General features: G+C 53.8%; 11 protein-coding genes across 11 annotated transcripts; 5 read left to right on the top strand and 6 right to left on the bottom strand.

Annotated features, from left to right (window-relative positions):
* Positions 1 to 41: 41 nt before the first annotated feature.
* ACRALDRAFT_2032887 (uncharacterized protein) lies at positions 42 to 1,399 on the top strand. The gene has a single exon (XM_071020715.1). It carries the CDS (start codon positions 730 to 732, stop codon positions 1,057 to 1,059), a length of 330 nt encoding a protein of 109 aa, XP_070877122.1. The 5' UTR covers positions 42 to 729; the 3' UTR covers positions 1,060 to 1,399.
* Positions 45 to 1,399, bottom strand: ACRALDRAFT_1061336 (uncharacterized protein). The gene has a single exon (XM_071016410.1). It carries the CDS (start codon positions 626 to 628, stop codon positions 371 to 373), a length of 258 nt encoding a protein of 85 aa, XP_070877121.1. The 5' UTR covers positions 629 to 1,399; the 3' UTR covers positions 45 to 370.
* A 1,879-nt stretch (positions 1,400 to 3,278) lies between these two features.
* ACRALDRAFT_1061335 (uncharacterized protein) lies at positions 3,279 to 3,823 on the bottom strand. The gene has a single exon (XM_071016409.1). It carries the CDS (start codon positions 3,518 to 3,520, stop codon positions 3,347 to 3,349), a length of 174 nt encoding a protein of 57 aa, XP_070877120.1. The 5' UTR covers positions 3,521 to 3,823; the 3' UTR covers positions 3,279 to 3,346.
* A 3,011-nt stretch (positions 3,824 to 6,834) lies between these two features.
* ACRALDRAFT_1068526 (uncharacterized protein) lies at positions 6,835 to 7,239 on the top strand (the record flags this gene model as incomplete). The annotated part of the gene is made up of 1 exon (XM_071017581.1): positions 6,835 to 7,239. The coding sequence occupies one exon, from the start codon at positions 6,835 to 6,837 to the stop codon at positions 7,237 to 7,239; it is 405 nt and encodes a 134-aa protein (XP_070877119.1).
* Positions 7,240 to 7,555: 316 nt separating this feature from the next.
* ACRALDRAFT_1080073 (uncharacterized protein) lies at positions 7,556 to 9,708 on the bottom strand. The gene is made up of 4 exons (XM_071018977.1): positions 8,997 to 9,708; positions 8,702 to 8,940; positions 8,294 to 8,633; positions 7,556 to 8,223 (listed from the first exon to the last, which is right to left on the bottom strand). Exons 1-4 carry the CDS (start codon positions 9,570 to 9,572, stop codon positions 7,909 to 7,911), a joined length of 1,470 nt encoding a protein of 489 aa, XP_070877118.1. The 5' UTR covers positions 9,573 to 9,708; the 3' UTR covers positions 7,556 to 7,908.
* Positions 9,709 to 9,929: 221 nt separating this feature from the next.
* Positions 9,930 to 12,382, bottom strand: ACRALDRAFT_1061332 (uncharacterized protein). Its single transcript, XM_071016408.1, has 4 exons — positions 11,982 to 12,382; positions 11,465 to 11,925; positions 10,531 to 11,396; positions 9,930 to 10,471 (listed from the first exon to the last, which is right to left on the bottom strand). The coding sequence occupies exons 2-4, from the start codon at positions 11,919 to 11,921 to the stop codon at positions 10,214 to 10,216; spliced, it is 1,581 nt and encodes a 526-aa protein (XP_070877117.1). The 5' UTR covers positions 11,922 to 11,925; positions 11,982 to 12,382; the 3' UTR covers positions 9,930 to 10,213.
* Positions 12,383 to 13,254: 872 nt separating this feature from the next.
* Positions 13,255 to 13,722, top strand: ACRALDRAFT_2025750 (uncharacterized protein; the record flags this gene model as incomplete). Its single annotated transcript, XM_071020343.1, has 2 exons — positions 13,255 to 13,298; positions 13,386 to 13,722. 2 exons carry the CDS (start codon positions 13,255 to 13,257, stop codon positions 13,720 to 13,722), a joined length of 381 nt encoding a protein of 126 aa, XP_070877116.1.
* Positions 13,723 to 14,998: 1,276 nt separating this feature from the next.
* ACRALDRAFT_2071137 (uncharacterized protein) lies at positions 14,999 to 15,476 on the top strand (the record flags this gene model as incomplete). Its single annotated transcript, XM_071022178.1, has 3 exons — positions 14,999 to 15,038; positions 15,091 to 15,254; positions 15,312 to 15,476. Coding segments are annotated over 3 exons (369 nt in total), but the record flags the coding sequence as incomplete, so codon positions are not given.
* Positions 15,477 to 17,047: 1,571 nt separating this feature from the next.
* Positions 17,048 to 18,464, bottom strand: ACRALDRAFT_1068521 (uncharacterized protein; the record flags this gene model as incomplete). The annotated part of the gene is made up of 3 exons (XM_071017580.1): positions 17,048 to 17,102; positions 17,182 to 18,293; positions 18,414 to 18,464. 3 exons carry the CDS (start codon positions 18,462 to 18,464, stop codon positions 17,048 to 17,050), a joined length of 1,218 nt encoding a protein of 405 aa, XP_070877114.1.
* Positions 18,465 to 18,544: 80 nt separating this feature from the next.
* On the top strand, positions 18,545 to 19,356 carry ACRALDRAFT_1061329 (uncharacterized protein; the record flags this gene model as incomplete). The annotated part of the gene is made up of 4 exons (XM_071016407.1): positions 18,545 to 18,547; positions 18,616 to 18,720; positions 18,813 to 18,817; positions 18,900 to 19,356. The coding sequence occupies 4 exons, from the start codon at positions 18,545 to 18,547 to the stop codon at positions 19,354 to 19,356; spliced, it is 570 nt and encodes a 189-aa protein (XP_070877113.1).
* A 522-nt stretch (positions 19,357 to 19,878) lies between these two features.
* On the bottom strand, positions 19,879 to 20,143 carry ACRALDRAFT_2017120 (uncharacterized protein; the record flags this gene model as incomplete). The annotated part of the gene is made up of 3 exons (XM_071019873.1): positions 19,879 to 19,898; positions 19,974 to 20,046; positions 20,087 to 20,143. 3 exons carry the CDS (start codon positions 20,141 to 20,143, stop codon positions 19,879 to 19,881), a joined length of 150 nt encoding a protein of 49 aa, XP_070877112.1.
* Positions 20,144 to 20,265: the final 122 nt, after the last annotated feature.

Genomic DNA, 20,265 nt, shown 5'->3' with positions numbered 1-20,265 from the left:
AGAGCCGAGTCTTTGGTTTTCCCGGATGAAGGGTCGTAAAACTTGTCCGAGATGGTTTACTGAAAGGGGTTCTTCTGGTGACTCGCCATCGAGGAAGCTAGATAAAGAGGACGACGACGCGAACTGCCAACCCAATGTCTTTTTTGAAGTTCGTCCACAGAAATCCAGTCGTACGATTGTCGTGGTGAAGCTGAGTGTGTAGCAGAAGATGAATGCAGGCGAGGCGCGATGTCAAAGTCGATGGTGTTGTTCCGTTGGGTGCGAACTAGGTGGCAAAGGCGATGGCTAGGTTGGACTAGAATAGGAAGAGAGGTGAGGAAAAGGACTGGTAGGTAGTAAAGTGTAGAATAATGAATTGCGGTTGCAGTCGTTAGTATTCCCCCGTTCGGACGTCGTTGCACTGACCGGCCGGGCGGGTTGAAACGGCCGAAACGTCCGAGGGGGCCCAGCCGGGCGCGTCGCTAAGTGAGCCACTCAAAAGCGTCCGAACTTGCTCGGTCGTTGAGCTGCGCCTCACGGATCGATGACGAGCCGAGACGCAGAAGAAACAAAGGTAAAATAAAAGTTTCAACCGGTACGCAACAAGGCCGCCATAAACGGATGGGTGCGGAGCGTTTCGTTTTCCCATCCAGGGATACGGCTGCGATGCCGGAACAGCGCAGCTGTCCGTCCTGAACCGAACTCGATGGACGGATTCGGTCGCCTCTTCTGAGCGCCTTGGGCCTCAGTATGTCGGCTCTGTCAGCAGGCACGGCTCCGTCGACGCCACACGACAGATATCAGAGCGTTCGTTTTCAGGCATATGGAAAACGGGAAAAAGGGAAAAAGGGAGTTCCGATGATTAGCTTGGGAGAAACAAGAATGGGATGGGCATGGATGGGGTCAAGTCAAGCCTTGTCCAGCGGCTGGTGTCGAGATGAAAAACAAAGAGGACGTGCTAGGTACGCAATGAAGACTGGTGCCCGTCTGAGGCCTGGAGAAAAGATGGAAGGGGAGCGAGCAGTCGTCGTGGAAAAGAGAGACTGGATGCCAGGACGTGGGCGTGGATGTAAAACATGAGAGAGACAGGTCTGTGCTAGTCTCGTTTAGTCCCAAGCGACGGGTCCATATCAACCACCCATCCACCACGACTTAGTTAGGCGCTCGACCAAAGCCAAAGGAACGGGTATCGGTGTCGGGTGAAGGAGGGAGGCGGCAGGTAAGAGGCTCACAGCGGGAGTCAGCATAATCACCCATATACGTTGTAAGCCAACCGCCTATCTAGTTCAGGATCCAGTCAGAGATTCCCGCTTATGGTATTGTGAAGATGGATGGGCGTGGCCATTTTTGATGCGAGATGCCGACGCTCACAGCGTTGTGGCCCCCACAGTCGTGTCTCTTGGTGTTAGGTTATCATGAGGAAAGAGGAAAAGAAAACCGCAAGTGCCTCTCCTCAATAAGGCCCTGGTGGCGACTTGGGCCAGGGGCCAAGGGTTTCAGAGGAGTATGTAGAGAAGGTAAACTTGACACCCGGAAGTCCGTGTAAGAGGTGACAACCGAGGGAACGTCAAGGACAAGGGCAGGAGTATTCGTACTCGATTCCCCGGGACTAGGATCCTGGGAACTGCCAGTCACGATACATCCTTGTGCATCAGATTTGGGGTCCGTCGCAGATCATGGCGTTAGACCGTCGTCTGATCCACGATCTCCGCAAGGGGAAGATCCACCCCCACTGGTGGGAGGGGGAAGGGATCAGACACTTGAACATAAGACATATTCACAATGCCCAGGGGAAAAGATAAAAAGTGCAAAGAAAAGATGAAAACAACCCCAAAAATGGTAAAAGAGCAACTCATGATTAGGACGGCCCGTTAACGACTACCAGGCCATTCTGGGGCATTCTGGAGAAGCGCATAGAGAGAAAAAGACGGGCGAAGGTACCAACCTAAAGAGATGGGACACGAGTACCCGTGTATAATACAGGCAGACATGCGCATGCGCATGTAGCCAACCGGTGGGTGCTCGAGGTGGAGAGATGGAAAGGCTAGGCCAGGTGCGCTGTTGAGGGGCTGGTCTCGTATAAGAAAGCGTCCGAGATGTTTTGGGGAACCGGTCGAACCAGGAATTGGGGAAGAGAGGGCGAGCGAGAAGGAGAGTCCGATGGAGGATGGATTTTTTCCGTCGTGAAGGGTGGCTCATATCTGTCGTGACCCGTGCTACCTACCCACATTGCCGTGCTTCGTGCATGCAACGACTTGTTGGTTGAGATACCATACGCACAAAGGTAGCCATTCCGGTCCAACATGGGCGGCGCCGAGCCAGCAACTTTGGTCGCGCAACCTTTGAAGGTGAGGTTGAAAAAAAATTACTTGGCAACCAAGTCTCAGATGGGGGTTGACACGCAGAATCCTCCACGTGCGTTCCGTTCGAGGTTTGCCAAAACCCAATGCGGGCGGGCCAGGCCATGGGTTTGCTACGAGGGTGTGTTACCGGCCTCGTACCATTCGTACCACCTGAAACTTCTTGGAGGGAATGTGTTCGTGTGTGCGTGTGTGTGTATGTGCAAGGTGAAGCGGGCATGTCATGACGAGCTGGCTACATTGGACTTCAATGTCTGTTTGTCGAGAACACGACTGGGTGATTTCGAGCAACTTGCGCACAATTGGGAATCCTGGTCGGAAGCCAATTGTTGTTCGGGTTCGCTAGTGTCGGTGCTTCGTCAACTTTTGGCATTGTCTGGAGCATGTGAACACGCCTTACGCAATTCCTGGGTGTGAGCGTATCATAAGATTTATCGCCGAGATGGTGAAGAGGGGGGAGGCTCTTGGAGACTAGCGTAGAAACCCGCCTTGGACGGTGTGGCGGACCTGACGAAGGACCTGACGATTTCATCTCGACGTCGAGAAAGAAAGGGAAATCACTGCGAGATGATAGGATAAGCTGACCAAAGCATGTTCTCATACATGTACGTGAGATACTGGGAGGCGGTACAAGCATCAAAGCGCTTTTTTTTCGTGGATCGACTGCTTTGCTCACCAAGACGGCTCCACTGATGGCCACGGTTGTGTAACGCAACGGAGAAGAAGGGCTGAGGCCCAAGTACGAAGTAAAGCGCACGATTGGCTTTTCCACGTTTCATAACGGACGGAGACTAATAGCGGAGCCCGATGTCGATGGCAAGATGAGACGTTGGTAGGTAGGGTAGGGGAGGAAGGGGCCGGCCGGCGGGGTTCTAGGTCTCGAGTCCAAGTGCCGCCGCTTTCCTCTTTGGGAATGAATGACTACACGTAACGCGTCTTGGTGGGTTGACTGGATTTGGGATCGAAACAATCGTAGTGTAGGGCGACGTGGTGCAGATCAATCACTTTCAGCCAACCCGCACGAACAAGGCCTTCTGATGGTCGGGTAGGGCCGAGGTGGGGCGAGGGAGTGATTTCTTATAGTGTACGTTATACACTGCAGTAGTGTACGGCGTACATACTGTACTCCCGTAACAGTCGCGCTGATGCACTTCGTACAGAGGCGGCAGGCGAAGACGCATCGTAGCGTGGACAGTTGGCGGTTTGTGGTCCGACGGCGGGGAGGCGAAGCTCGTTTGTGCTCCGTCACGACGCAACGGACGGCGGGATGGCCGCCCCTCCGCACTGCGTCTCCCGCAGCAAAAGAAAAACGAATCGAGGTTGGGTGCACTGCACCCAGGAAACTGGCAGGCGTTTCAGCTGAACTCGAAGCACTCCAGGTTAAGGGACTGGTGGTCCGAGCCCCGCGTCGAGTATTTTGAGCCGTCTGAAGGATGTTTTATCCGTTTCGTGAAACCGACAGACACCAGGGAGGTGAAAGGGAGAAACTCCGGAGATGGAACAAACGGATTGACGTGGGTGCATTGCGAAGGTTCGGGTTGAATGATGATGTTCCTTTGGGTAATTGGAGAGCGATTGAGACACTGGAGGGAGGGTGAACGGAGCGGAACAAGGTAGCGCCGTAAATACAACGTACAAGTACATGGATACTTGCGGGGTTCACGTCCAATGACGCTTCAAGAGGTACATCTCTTCCCAAGCATCCCCCCACGAGCCTACCCACACAGCTTGCCAAACCAACTACCTTCACAAGACGCTGCTTCGCCCGTGCCCTTACACCGGAGCTTAATCCTACCCATGCGTCATGCTCATTCGTTTGAGGGTAGTTTCCCGCCAATCGAACAAGGGGGTGGGTTTAGTAAAAGGACGGAGCGCGGAGAAACAATAGACTGGTGGGTTGAGAAACGACCCGATGACATGTGATGCGGTGCAACCGACGAGACATGCAGACTGACAGATACGGGCATTCCCTACGGGCATTGACGGCCAAGCTCCTACTGGCACAGACAGGTCGTCCCTTCGCCTAGACCCCTGCGCAGATCGTCTGTTCTCGAGCCACCTGCAACAATAGACGTCGAGCCGCATTCCCAGTCTCTCTTTACGCCCATCCTCCGTCCTGCGCCCGTCCTGCCGTTCTAACAACCGGGTAACGCTAGGTTGGGGCGAGCGTTTGTTATCATGACCCCCTCGTTGCGCAGGCCCGTTGCGCTTTGACCTTGTTCATTGTTCGTTGATCTGGGCTGAAACTGCCTTGGTACAGTGCATGTGTGCCTTGATGTGGCCCGGGCCTTGCTTTAGCCCCCGAACGACAAGACTAGGTCAATCACACCATTGCACTACGTCGTAGTGTAGTAGGTATATTGGATGCTATGAGTTTGGTTGCCCCGTTGTGGTCTGGCTGATGTCCTTGGACGACGTGGTGGTGGTCCCGTCTCTCAGTTAGGACTAGTCGACGGTAGTTCTGTGATGGTTGTCCGACCCATCTCCGCCTGAGCTTCGAGTTGCGCAACAATGACGAGAGTTCTGACGATGAACACTTCCATGATCCCTCTTATATCATCAATCATCCAAATGCCATCCCGTCGTTGGGATGGATACACAAAGGCGTATATTTTAGAGCGTCGACAAATCGCCGGCGAATTCATCTCGATGTCTGGGGTGATAGTTGAGTCTAGGTGAGTCTGTTTATCGGGAATTAGCCTGGGCTCCTTAACAGACTATTCGTCATGCATCGTGAGCCGCTCGATCAACATCAACATCATCATACAAGCCCAATGGGCAGAGAACTCGACAACTTGAACCTACCTGATAACTCTCAAGTCACGTCGAGGCCTATGCTCCTTGTGTTCAATGGACGCCCCGAGCCCATGGGAAGGAAGCCTGCGCCCCTGACATGTCCAACGCTGTCCTGGCAGGCAGTCCCGTTAAAATCCCCCTCGACAATCAGCTATGAGGGTCTATCCATGGTATTTCAAACCACTTCACGCTCATCTCGTGAGATCGCTTTTGCCAGTCGCCAGGTTTGCTTCTAACGCGAGGCACATCGTAGAGTAGAGAGGAACGAATACCCTCAGCTGACCATCCAAGCATGCTGCCGTGTAACCTTTGAATGTAGCAACCCGGCCTGCTGGTTGAGTCGAGAGTCCCAACTTGGAGCATACTCGTTCCATCCCTCGTGATGAGATGAAAGTATTTTGCTCATCTTTTGATCAACACAGCCCATCCCATGCAAGGAGAACGACGAGACGACATCTCCCCGCCCTCGACGTAGCACTGCCGACCCTGCCGTGTACAGTCGCACATCGTGTCTCATCCTATCCTCTCGTCTCTGCAGTGGGCCCGCCACCGTCGGCCTTCGACTTTTCGACCTCTTATATGCGGCGGCGGCAGCAGCCGTCACGACCCGACAAGTAACAGCCATCTCCGACGTCGTTAACGTACTATTATTGCTTCCTCGCCCAATCATGCTTGGCTTCCTGTGTAACTGCGACGTCCGGAACGGCCGGCCGGGCTGTCGTGCTGCCACCAGACAAAAGCTGGGTTGCTTTCCATCTTATGAAAAGCGTTGACGTCGCAGAAAAGAAAACCAAAGGAAACCGGGTACGATTCGGGTCTTGTATTTCTTGAGTCCGCGAAAATATACATGCTGTGTATGCTCTCCCGGGTGCCTAGGCAGAAAGAGGATCAACTCGGCGTCTTCCTGTATCTCACAGCCACTGCGTCCTTCGTCACGGAGGATAGACACGAGGGAACCATGCTTTCTACCCTACCATTGATCGCTGTGAGCTTCAGAGCGATCGCTCAATGCTAAAAGTCACAACGGTGTCAGACTGGCTTATTCGCGGCCGACGTGGTGGGAGAGCAGAAGTCACTAAGACCCCTACTCAATCATTACCACTCAAAGATGAGAACGGACGCCACGAAAATCGAATACCGAGGCCGCTGGTGGAATAATCGCACTTGCATTCCCCTGAGCACCCCCCTTGCAAGCATATTGGGGTGCGATGGAGGGCCTATAGTCGGTGGAAATACCTCGTCGATTGTTGACACATCGTGGCTCTCAGGAGACAACCGAGTGAATCGTTCTCGATGGACATGGGAGAATGACTGTACTCCAAAGGCATGCATCCAGTGATTAATGCTGAATCATATCAGCTGATCGAGGCCTATGGGAACCTCGTTGTTTATAGTCCACCATAAGCCGGTGGCTGAGAAGAAGGCGCAATGGCGCTCACGACCTGGAAGCACCATGTCGGAGGCGTCTTTCGTATCCGCCTCAACGACACCGAAACTCCGCGTCGGCCCTGTCCCATGGCGCTCTCAAGGAAAGCCACTAATACGAGAACTTTCCGTGTAAAGATGCAAGTTGCAATCTTGCTGCGTCCACCACCTTGGTGAGCCATCTCATCCCCACCGCTATCCTCCCAGAGAGCACATCGTTATCGCCAGCTCCCTCGAGTCTTTCGTTTTGCCGTGGTCTGCATGGTCAAGCACAATGGCATCACATCCTTACCACAAACTGGATGATCTCGCCCACCTTCGCTATCCAAACCAAGCCTACCTTCGCCTCCCCGACGACTTCATCACCGTCAACGCCGTCCCAAGCATCTACTCCGTCGACGGACCCGACGGACCTGACGGACCCCAATCAAGATCAGGGCCTTCCCTCCCTCAATACTCGGCCTACGGCAGGCCGCCACACTACCATCAGCACAACGACGAACCCACTACCTGGACGACCAGGTCCAAGCAGCGGTGGAAGACCTCCACGACCAAGCTCCGACATGCCCTGACAGTACGGCACAGGCAGTCTCCCATCGCGACCTGCTTCGCCTATGCCGTCGTGCTTCTCCTCTTCGTGCTCTGGATTGTATCGCTTTTCCGGCTCGTCTGGACATGACGGCCTCCAGACCGTTTTGTACCATACTGTTCACGTGTTAGGATATCGGCAACTGCGGCGGAACGATGCGATTAATCATGGTGCTTTATACGACATGGCGTTAAGAAGTTGCAGACACGACTAATGTATCAAACGATGTTGCGATGGACTCATAGGGAGGTGGTGCTTGGAGACATCTCTGGGCATTGGTTCGCCATATGCCGCAGAATTTTGGAGGAATACATACTTACCTCTTCCCTTCTTCGCTGTTTTTCTTCGTCTCTCTTCTTGCTACAGAACTGTCCTGCCGCTGTAGCAACCGTTCAACGACAATAATAACGTGGGAGTTGTCCGGAATTACAGGCCGCCAAAAGCCCATGGGACCCCAAAGCTGCCACTGTACTCAGACTTGGTGTGACTTGGAGTGCATGAGCTAGATGCCTGTTCATTCTTCAGATCCCTAAAAAGATGACCCAGGTCCCCGGATCTGTCAGTGTCAATGTGTAGCCTAACCCCCCAAAATAGAAGAAATCAAACCACCGTCCAAACCCAGCCCAATCCATGTCTCGCGAACCCCCGAAGAACCATCCACCCTAGTCATAAGAATGTACACCCATAATAGAAACACTTCGACCAGCGTCGGTCGGAGAATTAACACAAACAAGTCCATGGAATGCGGAGACCCATAGCCTAGGCGGCCTGCTCGGACACCTTGGCCTTCTTAGACGTGTCTTCAGTCTCGGCTGGCTCTTCCGCCTTGCGCTTAGACCCGTTGGACTCGCGGCCGTTAGCCTGAGTCGCCGAGGACTGTGCTTCGTCTTCCTTCTTCTTCTTCCGCACGAGACCAGTGAGGTCAGTTGCCTTTTTCTTGGCATCCTCGACGCGGGCATTCATCTGTGCGGGCGTCTCTCCGAGAGCAGACCCGAAGATGCCATGGAGAGCGTCGCCGGCGGCGCTTCCGAGGACCGACTTGAAATCGATGGCGGGTTTCCGCATCTCCTCGAGCTGCTGGGAATCAGTATACCGTTGCAAATTGGCAAGTTGAACAGGGCAAAAAGAAAATTGACACACGTACCCGATGTTCCATGTCCTCGATCATGTCCCGTACGTCGCTGATTTGGGCCTTGGTGGCAGTGTTCTCCTCGGGGCTGGCCATCTCGGCCAACTCGACCTCCTTAGCCTGCAGCTTGAGTTTCGTACTGGCAATGGCCGCCTCCATCTCCGAGATGGCTTCCTCTCGGAGCTTTTCGTCCATTGCTTGGTCGGCGCCAGCCTCGGCCGTGGTCGTCATGGACGCGAATTCGAGTGCGAGAGCGAGCTTGTAATGGGCCTCGGCCCGGATCTCCGACTCGAGAGGGTATAGCTCCTTCTTGTACTTGAGGGATTCGCGGAAATTCTGGCCGGCGAGAGGAAACCTGCTTTGGGAGTTAGTGTCAAGGGTCCTTGGTTGATCGTTTTAGGGTGGGGGATAGGGTAACCGGACTTTTCATTCTCCAAATTGATTTCCGCCAAAAGGTCGTAGGTGTCTGCGAGGCGCTCCTTGACATGACGAACAGTGGCGCTGTCCCCCTCTTGGACGCCCTTGCCCTTGTCGCTCGTCTGGCCCTCCTGTTCTTCCAGCAGAGCTAGTTTCTTTTCCAGCGAGATGCGTGCGATCTCAAGGGTGTCGTTTGCGATTTCCATCTCATCCTCTTCGTCTCCATCCTCGTCTTCGTCGGCCTCCTAGTAGCACAATGGGTTAGCACGCGCGAGATGGCTTGGATCGGCTCGGCTCTTACCTCGTCATCATCCGACGCCTCAAAATTCTCGTCTCCCTCAAACTGGAACAACGGCTTTTTGGCCGGACCAGGCTCGGATTTCTCATCGTCGCCCACTTTCCCTGCCGCAGCAGCAACGCCCCCCTGCGTCGCCTTTTCTGTCACTTTCTTGGCAGCCTCGGGCTGTGCCACGTCTGTTTTCTTTTCTCCGGCGGCCTTAGCGCCGAGCACGTCGCTCTTGGCCTGGCCAATCTTGAACATGCTGCGACCGTATAGGAAGAAAATTTCGCCATTGTCAGGGTGAATATCAAGTCCGTCGGTCATCTCGACTGCCATGGCTGCAGCGGCCGAATAGAGATCGGCGGCCTGGTTGTACTCCTTCTTCACGTACAGCGCCGACGCTTTGGCAGTCATGTCGGCGAGGGTAACTTTTCTTGACTTTGGGTCATCGTCAACAAGGGTATCGGCATCGTCAGTGGCAGGTGTGTTGGTATCTTGTTTCTCCGTCGTCTCGGTTGCGGCCGCAGGAGTCGTTTCGTCAGCTGCCGGCTTCGATTCGGCGACTGCGACCGGCTGTTGCTCCAGTGCGTCCGCCATTGTGTCTCTTATCGCTCAGACGAGAGGCTAGAGCAAGGGCGTTTGCGTGACAGGGAGTGTATTTCCTACTTGGTCGTCTAGGTTGCGTGGGTTCGTGGGTGCAGTTGTGGGAGGGCAGATACCAGATAAATCGGAGTGGAAGTTTGGTTGAAGCTCACAGAGCTAGAAGCTCTTTGTCCAATGACGCGCCATCGGCGGCAGCAGCGCGTCACGCGTTTAATTAGTGGGTAGCTAGGTCTGGTGAGGGATCGGCTTACATAATCCATTTTACGAAGTACATTGTACTTAGTATCTTCCATAAGATTGATACAGCGCAGCAAGATGATGTGGGAAAGAAGCTGACAATACACAACACAACGTAGGTAAGTGATAAATTCTTTTGCATGGGCATGCTAGAATTCCCAAATCTACATATGATCTCACTTGATACCTTGATCCACGCTGGTTTGTCCCTCAACCCTTGCTACCTTTTCGTAGTGCCGATGGAATGTCTCCCGAGTCTTCAAGTAAATGCTTCAACAAAATAACGGCCCGAACAATCATCATTAAACATCGCTTTCCACTTCATTCATTAACCCAAGGACCCAGAGCGTCAGGCGATCCTGGGCGTTTTCAAAAAGACATCTGTAAATGCGCTATTACTATAATTGCAGGTTTGTAGATGGTGCACGGCTGGGTTGTCCTCTGAGATGTGCCGAAGAGCCCTTGAACAGACTCTGCCAGATATATGCCTCGCTGAGAAGAAGCTCAATGTCCTTTTCCGTCCAGTCCTTCGTCGGCAGGCTCTGTAGAAACATCATAATCTCCTGGAAGTCCATCTTGACCAGCTTGTCGGACCACTTGACCAGGAAAGCCGCGCAAACATAGAGATGGAACTCGGAGAAACCTTGCTCCTCAGCCTGTAGGACATGTTAGCACGCCGTCTGCACAGAAAAAATCACCATGGAATCTGCTTTACCAAGTATGTATCCCACATGCGAATGGTGTTTTTGACGCTAATCTCCCGCATGAGAAGGCAGTTCATCCATCGGAAACTGAACTGTATAAACTCGACATTCTCATTCTCGAGGTGTTTGGCCAGTGTAGAGTCAATCCTCGCGGTAAGGTCTCTCAGGGCGGCGACTTGCCGCTGAATCCCTGGTTGCGCAACAATGTAGTGATCTTGGATCCCGTCCAAGAGCTTCTTCAAGCACCAAAATGTGTCGGCCTCAACCGCATCCAAAACGGATTTCGGAAGCTGTCCTGGATCCATTCCCGATTCGACGTTGGGATCCGTGATATAAATCCCTAGGAAGACCTGCCAGAACGGCGTCACCAGGTCATTGATTCCCTGCACGTAGCCGCTGGCGGGATGCCGGACAGCCCAGACGTACAGTATCCTCTCTAATGATCGTTGCGTCGCTTCGTAACCGTAGAGCTCAATATGCGGATTCGTCCGAGGCACGTCGATGCTGATCTGGTGCCAGATGGCTTCATCCAGGCCCCTTGTTTTGCCTGTCGAAGGCTGGTTGGTCGCTCCTCTCTCAAATGCTTGCCGAACGCCGTCTAGATATTCTTTTCTTTTCCGTTCTAGAGTTGCCTCTCGTCTTTCGCTGCTCGCCGGGAGATAACTTAGTAAGAGCTGCCACGTCATGGCCCGGACCTCCTCGGGAACCCCGGACCAGGCTAGTTGGCGAAGGTCTGCCAGAGGAATCGTCGAGGCCTGGAGAAGCTTTTTGAACTTGTTAATGCGAGAGATGCGCGAGTTGGCGGCATCGACCTCCTTGGGTATGGCATTGCTTGGTATGGTTGGGTAGTTTATTAGATGAAGCGCGTTGGCGGGGTCTGCCCTGCCGGTGTCAGCTGGCAAAGCGTCGCAAGAACGAGCGATGTGCTGCTAGGAGGTGACGTACCTCGCAAAATGTCTTTGTATTGCGGCCTTAATATTTTGCCTTCGGTCTTCTTAGGCATAGGATATGCCTGTACCGGCCGTTCGATGGCAATATCGGCACTATTCGAATATCGACGACCCCCCAGTCCGCTAAACGAGCCATCGGGCGCGGGTGATAGCAAGCTCCCGTTCGAATCTTTTCCTTGCGCAGCGATTTTCCGATCCCTTCTTTTCATGTTGGAGAGGCTTGGGAGGCCGAAATCGTCGCCGTCATCGTCATCGTCATAGCCGATCATGTCATCCTCCTCGTCCGCCTTCCAATCGTCATTCGTATTGGAGAGAAAGTTCATGTATGTGTTGAAGGGAGGAGTCGAGAAGCTTTGGTTGGAGCGGGCGGGGGCGGGGGATTCGCTGGGTCGGGTTTTGGTTGCGCTCGACGAGGGAGGGGTCTTTGGTCTCGAGGAAGAACTGCTGGACATATTTCTTGTTCCGTGTCAGTGGTGCCGCCAGACTACTCCGGCAGACGAAAGCACACGTACAGAGCGTCGAATTTGAGCATATCGGCATGGGAATAGGCTGCGCCGACAATCAAGCCGGAATTCGGGCCGGGTTTCTTTTGTGCATCGTCGCGCTGAGGAGGCTTCCAGAAGGGGGACGCAGAGCTGTTGGTTGGTCAGTCCACTCACTGAAGCCTTTGGAAATGCAAGCCCGAAGGGAGAGGCGACATACTCGGATCGGTCTATCATTGCGCCAGTCGGGAGAGTCAGCAAGGATCCCGTCTCGTTCCGGGGAAGGAATGACATGGGCTGCTAATCCGGGGCGGGACGGATTCGACATACCAACCTGGACCATCTCTTGCTGCGGGGCATATGATCCGTCAGTCAAAGCCTACAAAGTGGAACGGACGGAGGATTCTGAGGTGGAGAATACCTGCTGAGATGGCTTCGCCCTACCCCCAGAAGAAGAGAACATGTTGCGGGTGAGCTATGTTGCCGAAGACATTGTGTGGTGGGTGAAGAGATGATGTGGTCGATGGGACGGCAGTTCCAGTGAGGTGTCGAAGGCGGTACTTCGCACCCAAGCTGTCAGGATGCCGACTTCGCTTTGGTTCGCATGGTCCGACGTCACAGCCACTGTGGCTTGTTAGTAATACTGCTCACCTTGGTCAGCACCTCAGCTTACGAGTTCGTACAATGTACACTGTACAGCCATCTGCAGGAGATACCAAGTGCCAAACAATGAGTCTCGGACGATAATCTCAGGCACACACCAAGGGTAATTCGTGATGTTCACTAGAACGCGCTCAGAAATTAATTGGAAAAATATTGTGAACAGCTCTATGAAGTATGGATACCGTAGCTAGGTACGTGCGGATATAGAGCAGTTGCGCGATACACACAGTACAAGTCCTATCTACATCTAAGAGCCCAATTGCCAAGGAGGAATGTTATTCCGAGGGTCTTATCGCACTATCATTCTTACGATTGGTTCATTGCTCCTCCTTCTTTGCCTGGAGAAACCCCGTATTTCGTACAGTTGCAGCTCGAGGATTTTGTTCCGACACGGTCTGACTAGCAACCTAACCTGACTCCATCCATTCTTTGCCCCAAGCTCTCTCCTCTGCGAACTGCACCACTTAATTTCCTTCGAGATTTCGTGCTCGCGGCTTTTTTACGACGTCCTTTCTTTTCGGATTTTCTGTGTCAGACCTTGAATTCTGTCGAGACTGTGGTGCTAACGCTTTCACGCCTTCCACATCTCCTTCTGTTCCACTGACGATTGGCGACACTCGATTTTTCTATCACACTTAAGATGACGGAACCGGAAAACTTTGAAGATGATCTCTTCGCAGACCTGTGAGTTGGACTCTCTACCCAATCGCACAACCCCATGAGAGGCGTCCTGATACCTAGGGCTTAATACTGATGGCTTTGTTTTCCCAGCTACGACGATGACAACACATCTGCCCCCAAACCACCCCAGACCGAAACGTCAGCGACTGCTTCTGCTCCCGCTCCCGCTCCCGAACCAGAACCCCCTGCGGAATCATCTGCCCCGGCACCAGCTACACATGGAGCAGATGAACAGACAACTGCGGCCGTGCAGAATGACGGTGCGGGCGGAGAGAGAATGCATGAAGATGACGACGACGACGACGACGTAGACTTCAACCTGGGTGGTGGAGGCCCCCCTCCCACTTCGAATGTCACTCACACCAACGACGAGCCAACGTACTCTCGTGGTGTCGCCAAGAATCCGAGCGCCAAAGAAGACGGGTAAGTCTTATTTCTTGATTTCGCATTGTGACATTGTGCATTGTACCCTTCTTCCACAACTCTGCGTATTATGGCCGGGGTTCCGGTCAGCCCTTGCATTCGGAGTAAAACCATCAGCTTGGACGGTCACTTCAGAAAAGGCTGGATGGAAAAGTTCTGGTCCTTTGCGATGCAACTTGGGGACTTGATGCTATCCGCAGTGGAAACGCACAAGGGAGCAGGAGCGGACCAGCGTGTTTGGTTGTGCACCACCTCGGCTACACAGGGCCATCAAATTGAGATGTCAAGTCGATGAACCTGAGCTCGGGCACTGAGGAAGAGGAAACAAGAGAAAAACCAGAAAGACTACGACAGAGTTAGTGAAGGGGAAAGAAAGAAGAAGAAGAGGACAAGGAGAATCACGCCGATCTCCCAATAGCTGGGAAAACAGCTTCCGTTCAACCCGAGAAACGGTTGCCGTCAGACAATAGTCAGAGAGCACCAGCACGATCGGAACACGATCTTGCAACCCATAGCCCAGTCGCAGATAAAGCTTTTCGCACCAGATTGAACTTGATCAGTTCCCTGGCTGCTGTAGCAAGATTGGCAGCGGATAGCGCTCGAAGCTAGTACCTAGCAAGACCTGGCGATAGCAAGAGACAGTTCGAGACAAAAAATTCGACCAAGATTTGACCTGGCTCGCTGCGCTGCATACGTCTCTGGGTGAGAGCATCTGTAGCAGGTCTGCTGGGTCCGTTATTCAACACGCCGTCTGACTCTTGTTTTGCGGCGACGCATCACGCTGCCTTACTGTACGACCAGTCAGAGAGGACCCGGTGTGCCGCCGACCAGCTGCCTCCGACAATGCTGAACGTCTCTCTCGCCCTCGGCTGAAGGAGCCCCTTGCAAGAACGCCGAGGGGTTGACCAACCACTGCAACACACACTGAGCCGCCATATATATCCAGGACGTGTGAGGTCGACGACTGAAGGCGACCGTAACACTTGAAAGATGTGTCACTCTGCATGCGCGCTTTCCCCGTGGCCCAGTTCCGCCAAACCCAACTCCACCCAAGTCTAAGATCTGTTCTGGCTCCGTGTTTAGCGTGACTAGGCGGAGTTACGGCTCAAGTTTGTTGGACATGTTTGCCTCTTGCAAGCATAGAGCCAGCGGATTTGGCATTTTATTGACTCAGATGTTTTGATTGTCTTGTTCTTTTCTCTTTAGCATATGCCTCCTACGGGGCTATCTGTACACTTCTTGGTTGTTGGTGTTAAGGCTGACAATTCCGCGCGCGCAGAAAGATGTTTATTGGCGGTCTCAACTGGGAGACGACGGATGGTAAGCATCTCGCCTTGTTCGTTCTAGGTCGCTTTGATACTAACACGAACAGAATCTCTACGCGACTACTTCTCCCAGTTTGGCGAGGTGCTCGAGTGCACTGTCATGCGAGACAACAGCACAGGCCGATCCAGAGGTTTTGGCTTCCTTACATTCAAAGACCCCAAGACTGTCAATATTGTCATGGTGAAAGAGCATTTCTTGGACGGCAAAATCGTACGTTTATTTCCTCTCGGTTCCCTCGGATCGTAACGAGTACTGACAGGCCTCTAGATCGATCCCAAGCGTGCCATTCCCCGTGACGAGCAGGAAAAGACAAGCAAGATCTTTGTGGGTGGTGTCAGCCAGGAAACGACAGACCAGGAGTTCAAGGACTACTTTGCCCAGTTCGGACGGGTGGTAGATGCGACGCTCATGATGGACAAAGACACCGGGCGGCCTCGGGGTTTCGGATTCGTCACGTTTGAAAACGAGGATGGCGTCGAGGCGTGCCTCAAGACGCATTTGGAGATCCATGGCAAGCCGATCGAGGTCAAAAAGGCCCAGCCCAGGGGCAATCTTCGCGAAGAGGAGGAAGCGGCGCGCCGCGGAGGCAAGTTCCGCAAGGGGAGACGACCAGGGCGCGGGCGCGGGAGGGATGAACGGCCAGATGGGCGGTACGAGCGGGATGACGCCCCAGGTCATGGCGCAATACTTCCAGCGCATGCAACAATACTTCACCATGATGCAGCAGCAGATGGCCATGCAACGAGGCATGCCGATGAACCCGGCCATGATGCAGCAGATGATGCAGATGCAACAAATGCAGCAGATGCAGCAAATGCAGGGCCAGATGATGGGCGGCGGCCGAGGTGGTGGAGGCACCGGCAGCCCCCAGAGCCCGCAGGCGATGAACATGACGCCGGCCATGATGCAGCAGATGCAACAGATGCAGAATCAAATGATGGCCGCTGGCGGCGGCGGAGGCCAGGGAGGACAGGGCCGTGGCGGTGGCTACGGCGGCTTCGATCAGCAGCAGATGTACGACCGACGGGGCGGAGGGCGCGATCAGTACGGCGGCCAAGGAGGTTACGGCGCGGTAGCCGGGGCCGCGGCCGGAGCCGGAGCCGGAGGTACTGGTGGTGGCGGCATGACATCGTGGGAGGGTATGTACGACGACGTTCCACAGCCTAACATGCCACCAACCGGCCCTGGCCGTGGCGGCGGTGGTTATAACCGCAACCGCGGCGGCGGCAGTATCGGCGGCAGTATCAGTGGCAGCATCGGAGGCAGCCCGCCGGTGGATCCCAACAACGCACCGCCGGCCAATGCGCCCACAGGCCCCAAGAACGCAGGAAAGCCGGGCGCCAACTACCGTGGAGGCGGTCGTGGCGGAGCTCGTGGATACCATCCTTATGCGCGAGGCTGAAACGTTCAGCAATTGATAAGAGGGGACTGCCAAAGGGAGGACTTTAACTTCTTCTTCATGTCCTTCTTTTTTTTTTTTTTTTTTTTCTTCGTTGTTTTCTCTCTTTCGCTTTCGGCAGCAGCTATGTGTACATTATTGGCAAAGAAGGCCTTTTCAAAAGTCGAGGTCTAGAGTAAAGGGGAAACGGCTCAGATTTCAACAATAGGGACACGGGTGGATTGGTCGTCTCGTCTCGTCTGGTCTGGTTAAGTCAAGGGGCGAATACGGGCTTGCAGAACTCAGGCCGAATGTCGCAGCGGTGGCCCTGGAACATATGTCCACTTATTAGGTATTTAGGTAATTCACGATCTATTCAGTTGCACGGTCATTGTAGTTGGCCATGGAGTTGTGGTAGTAATTCCACCATCTCTATGAGGATTCCGAGATACTGCTCATCTATTTCTTTTTGTTTTTCCGCTGGTTCACAACCTCATTCCTCTGGGGTAAAGAAGGCAGATGATGCAAAATCATTATGGGTAGAAGTGATACATATTGTTCCCCGGGTGTCGGAACAGAGCGGCATACTTATACAAGATTCATACACACCCACGCGTGGAAGTGGTTACAGATGCCATGTAGGCAGGGGAAAGTCGCGGGTCGTTGGCCAGTTTTCCACCCTAGAACAGGCAAATCGGCAATGTCAGTCAAGAATCATGGCACATAAAAGGTAGAAATATGACAAGAGAGTCCACTCACCTCGTCGTCAAGAGGGCCGTCATGCGCTTCCTCTTCGCAACTGGATCCTCGTCCGCCGTCAAGCGCAACCAGTCGCCCAAGAGCTCCCGTAACGCGCCATCCCCACGTCCAAGGACGTCGATCCCCCTCTCTGCACACGCGATCCTCAGCTCCTCATGTACCAGGTCGGACAGGGCCCCGTCCTTCATCAGCAAGCTGTCGTCGCCCTCCAGGAACCCCATCCTCAACTGGCCCTTGATGAACCACATGCCCGGCGGCATGAAGCCCAACTTGTCCCACATGGCACCGGGAAGATGCAGGCTCCGCAAGACATGCACCCTCGCGGCGCGGCGAGCCGAACCGACGCCATCGTCTTCCGCGAGGACGCCCCGCGGGTAATCAATCTCGAGCTGGGTAAAGGAGACGCGGCGGCGCGCCTCGGCGGCGGACAGGGACGCCCCGATCTGGCGCGGCAGGCGGCAGCTGTAGGGGACGATGCCGTCGAGGGCGAGCACGACGAGCGGGGTGAACTCGCCGCAGATGAGGAGCACGAGGGCGAAGAGCGGGACGCGGACGAGGTCGTGGCGGACGCGCCAGAGGAGAACCCAGTCGGCGCGGGTATAGGAAGCGGGCGGAGGGCGGGCGGGATACCAGGACGGTGGGGGGCGGCGGTCGGATTCGGGTTTCGAGGCGAGGGTGTCGCGGAGGAGGCGGCGGTTGGCGAAGACGGCCTTGACGCCGGTTTTGTAGAAGGACACGTAGGCTTTACCTATGCTGATCCAGTGGCTTATTTTGGATGCGGAGGGGTCGCGAACGGGGAGGACGAGGTGGGGGGGTCGGGTGGATGCCGGGGGGTTGATGGTGAGGCTGGGCGCGTGGGTGCTTGTGTTGCGGTTGCGACTATTGCTGCGTCGGGGGGAGGTGGACGAGGAGGTCTGGTGGCGCCGGAGCTGTGGTAGGATGATGGATTGAACGATGGACGGGCGGGGCGACCCATTGAGGGTCAGCAGACTGAAGGCTTGCGCATTGAGATGCGTTGGGCCGCGCATGGCGCGCAGTGTTGTTCTGTGATTCATCGCATTTCCGCGTTCCCGCGTCGGTCTAGAGATGTGAAGGTCATGGACGATCATGGACTGAAAAAAAAAAAAAAAAAAAGGCGGTTGAAGGTACGTACCATTGCCAAGCCAGGAGTACGAAGTACAATGATCGGCAGAACAATTGGGTCCACTCGAAGATGCTTCACCGAGGCTTACCGAGCTGACCTCACTCCATCGTGAAACCAGGGAGCCCCGCATAGTGCACATTCTTTCGTGACAGAGAAGTACACAATTTGTACTGTTTGAACGACGTCTACGGAGTACGGCTTACCTACATATACATCACCATGGTAAGTTAGTCTTGGACATTTGAATGTCGTGTCTGTCAAGTACAACTCACCCACTCATCACCCCCTAGAACCACGCCGACGCATCCAACTTCGCCTCCGGCGTCACCAAGGAGGAAGCCTATGAGCAGGTTCTCATGCAGGCCGAAGGGTTGTTCTATGGACAGAGAAACTGGGTACGCATCTAGGACAGTCAACATCAACATCTTTATTCAGTCTTCGGTTGATACCATCATATTCATGGCTGGCCTCACTTACACGCTTCTAGGTCTGGTGAGCTCACCCCTTAGGTGCTGCACGTTCCCACTTGGATATCACCAAGCTCGCCTAGCTAATACACGCATTGTCGGTCCAGTAACCTGGCCAACACAGCCTCCCTCCTCTGGCACGCCTATCACTCCCTCCCACCCCCCAGCAACGCCGTAAACTGGGCCGGCTTCTATGTGCTCGACCCATCCTCCACGCCCGAAAAGCCGCAGCTCATCCTAGGGCCCTTCCAAGGGAAAGTAGCCTGCCAGACCATCGCCTTCGGGCGCGGCGTGTGCGGGACCGCGGCGGCCGAGGCTCGCACTCAGCTCGTGCCCGACGTTGACGCCTTCCCGGGCCATATTGCCTGCGACGGAGATAGTCGGAGCGAAATTGTCGTCCCCATCATTGTCGATGAATCAGATACCGAGGGCGATGCCAAGGGCAAGGGCAAGGTCGTGGCCATTATCGATGTAGATTGTACTGTTGTGGATGGGTTTGATGAGGTGGACCAGCTTTGGCTGGAGAGATTGGCCGGTTTGCTGGCAAAGAGCTGCGACTGGTGAGAGAAGCAGCCGATGAGACAGCATTCGGCTGAGATGTCGCGTTTGCCTTATTAACTAGGTATACTAATAAAGAGCAAATAATTTGCGCCTTCCTTGTTGCAAGTTATATATATATACAGGTAGGAAGGTCTATAAAGTTATATAAATACGAGTACTCTTCTCTTCTATACCTGGCTTCTTCTTATTTCTTATACTTATAAACCATTCATTTTTATAGCCTATTATTTTACCTGCTCTTGGTTTATATACTTAGGATCGTACATTAGACTACTATATATACGAGTACGCACCGCCTAACCGGTATTATTGAGGAATTTAAGTATACCATATAAAAAGCAGTCGTCTTTATTACTTATTATCGCCGCTTGCGAGTTCTTATAGTCGCATAGTAATATATCTAAATAGTATAGACGGCCCTCTTATTATCAGCAGCATATAGATGTCTACGCAAAGTCGTACGAATATAAGGTATCAAGTAAAGGAACTCGCATCTTAAACATTACTTTAAAGCCGCCAACATATTCACCGAGGCAGTAGAGGAGCTTGCGAGAGATCTCAAGGAGGGTATCTTAGCTACCTCATTCTAATATTAATCATAGATATAGTCATCTCTTTACCTCCATCGCGGCCAAGCCCGGGCGCCCAGAGATCCGATGGCTGCCCATCGACTTCCATAAGGTCCGCACCAACCTTATCAACCCTGCTGACCCCGGTATCTTTATTCCCCTACAAATGCTGTTGCGCTTCGAGAGGTGGAACTGGTGCCCAAAGGAATTGATTGCCGCATCAGCACTGGAGGGCAATAGGGGGATATAAATCGGAAGCATCAGTTGAGATGCCAGTCGCCGATGTGAGTCGACCGTTTGTACAGTATCGCATCGTCCAGAAAGACATGGCAGTAAGATAGGC

This window comes from Sodiomyces alcalophilus (assembly GCF_042370955.1).
Source record: "Sodiomyces alcalophilus JCM 7366 unplaced genomic scaffold ACRALscaffold_2, whole genome shotgun sequence".
Classification (NCBI taxonomy): Eukaryota; Fungi; Ascomycota; class Sordariomycetes; order Glomerellales; family Plectosphaerellaceae; genus Sodiomyces; species Sodiomyces alcalophilus.
This window is presented reverse-complemented; position numbering and strand designations above follow the sequence as displayed.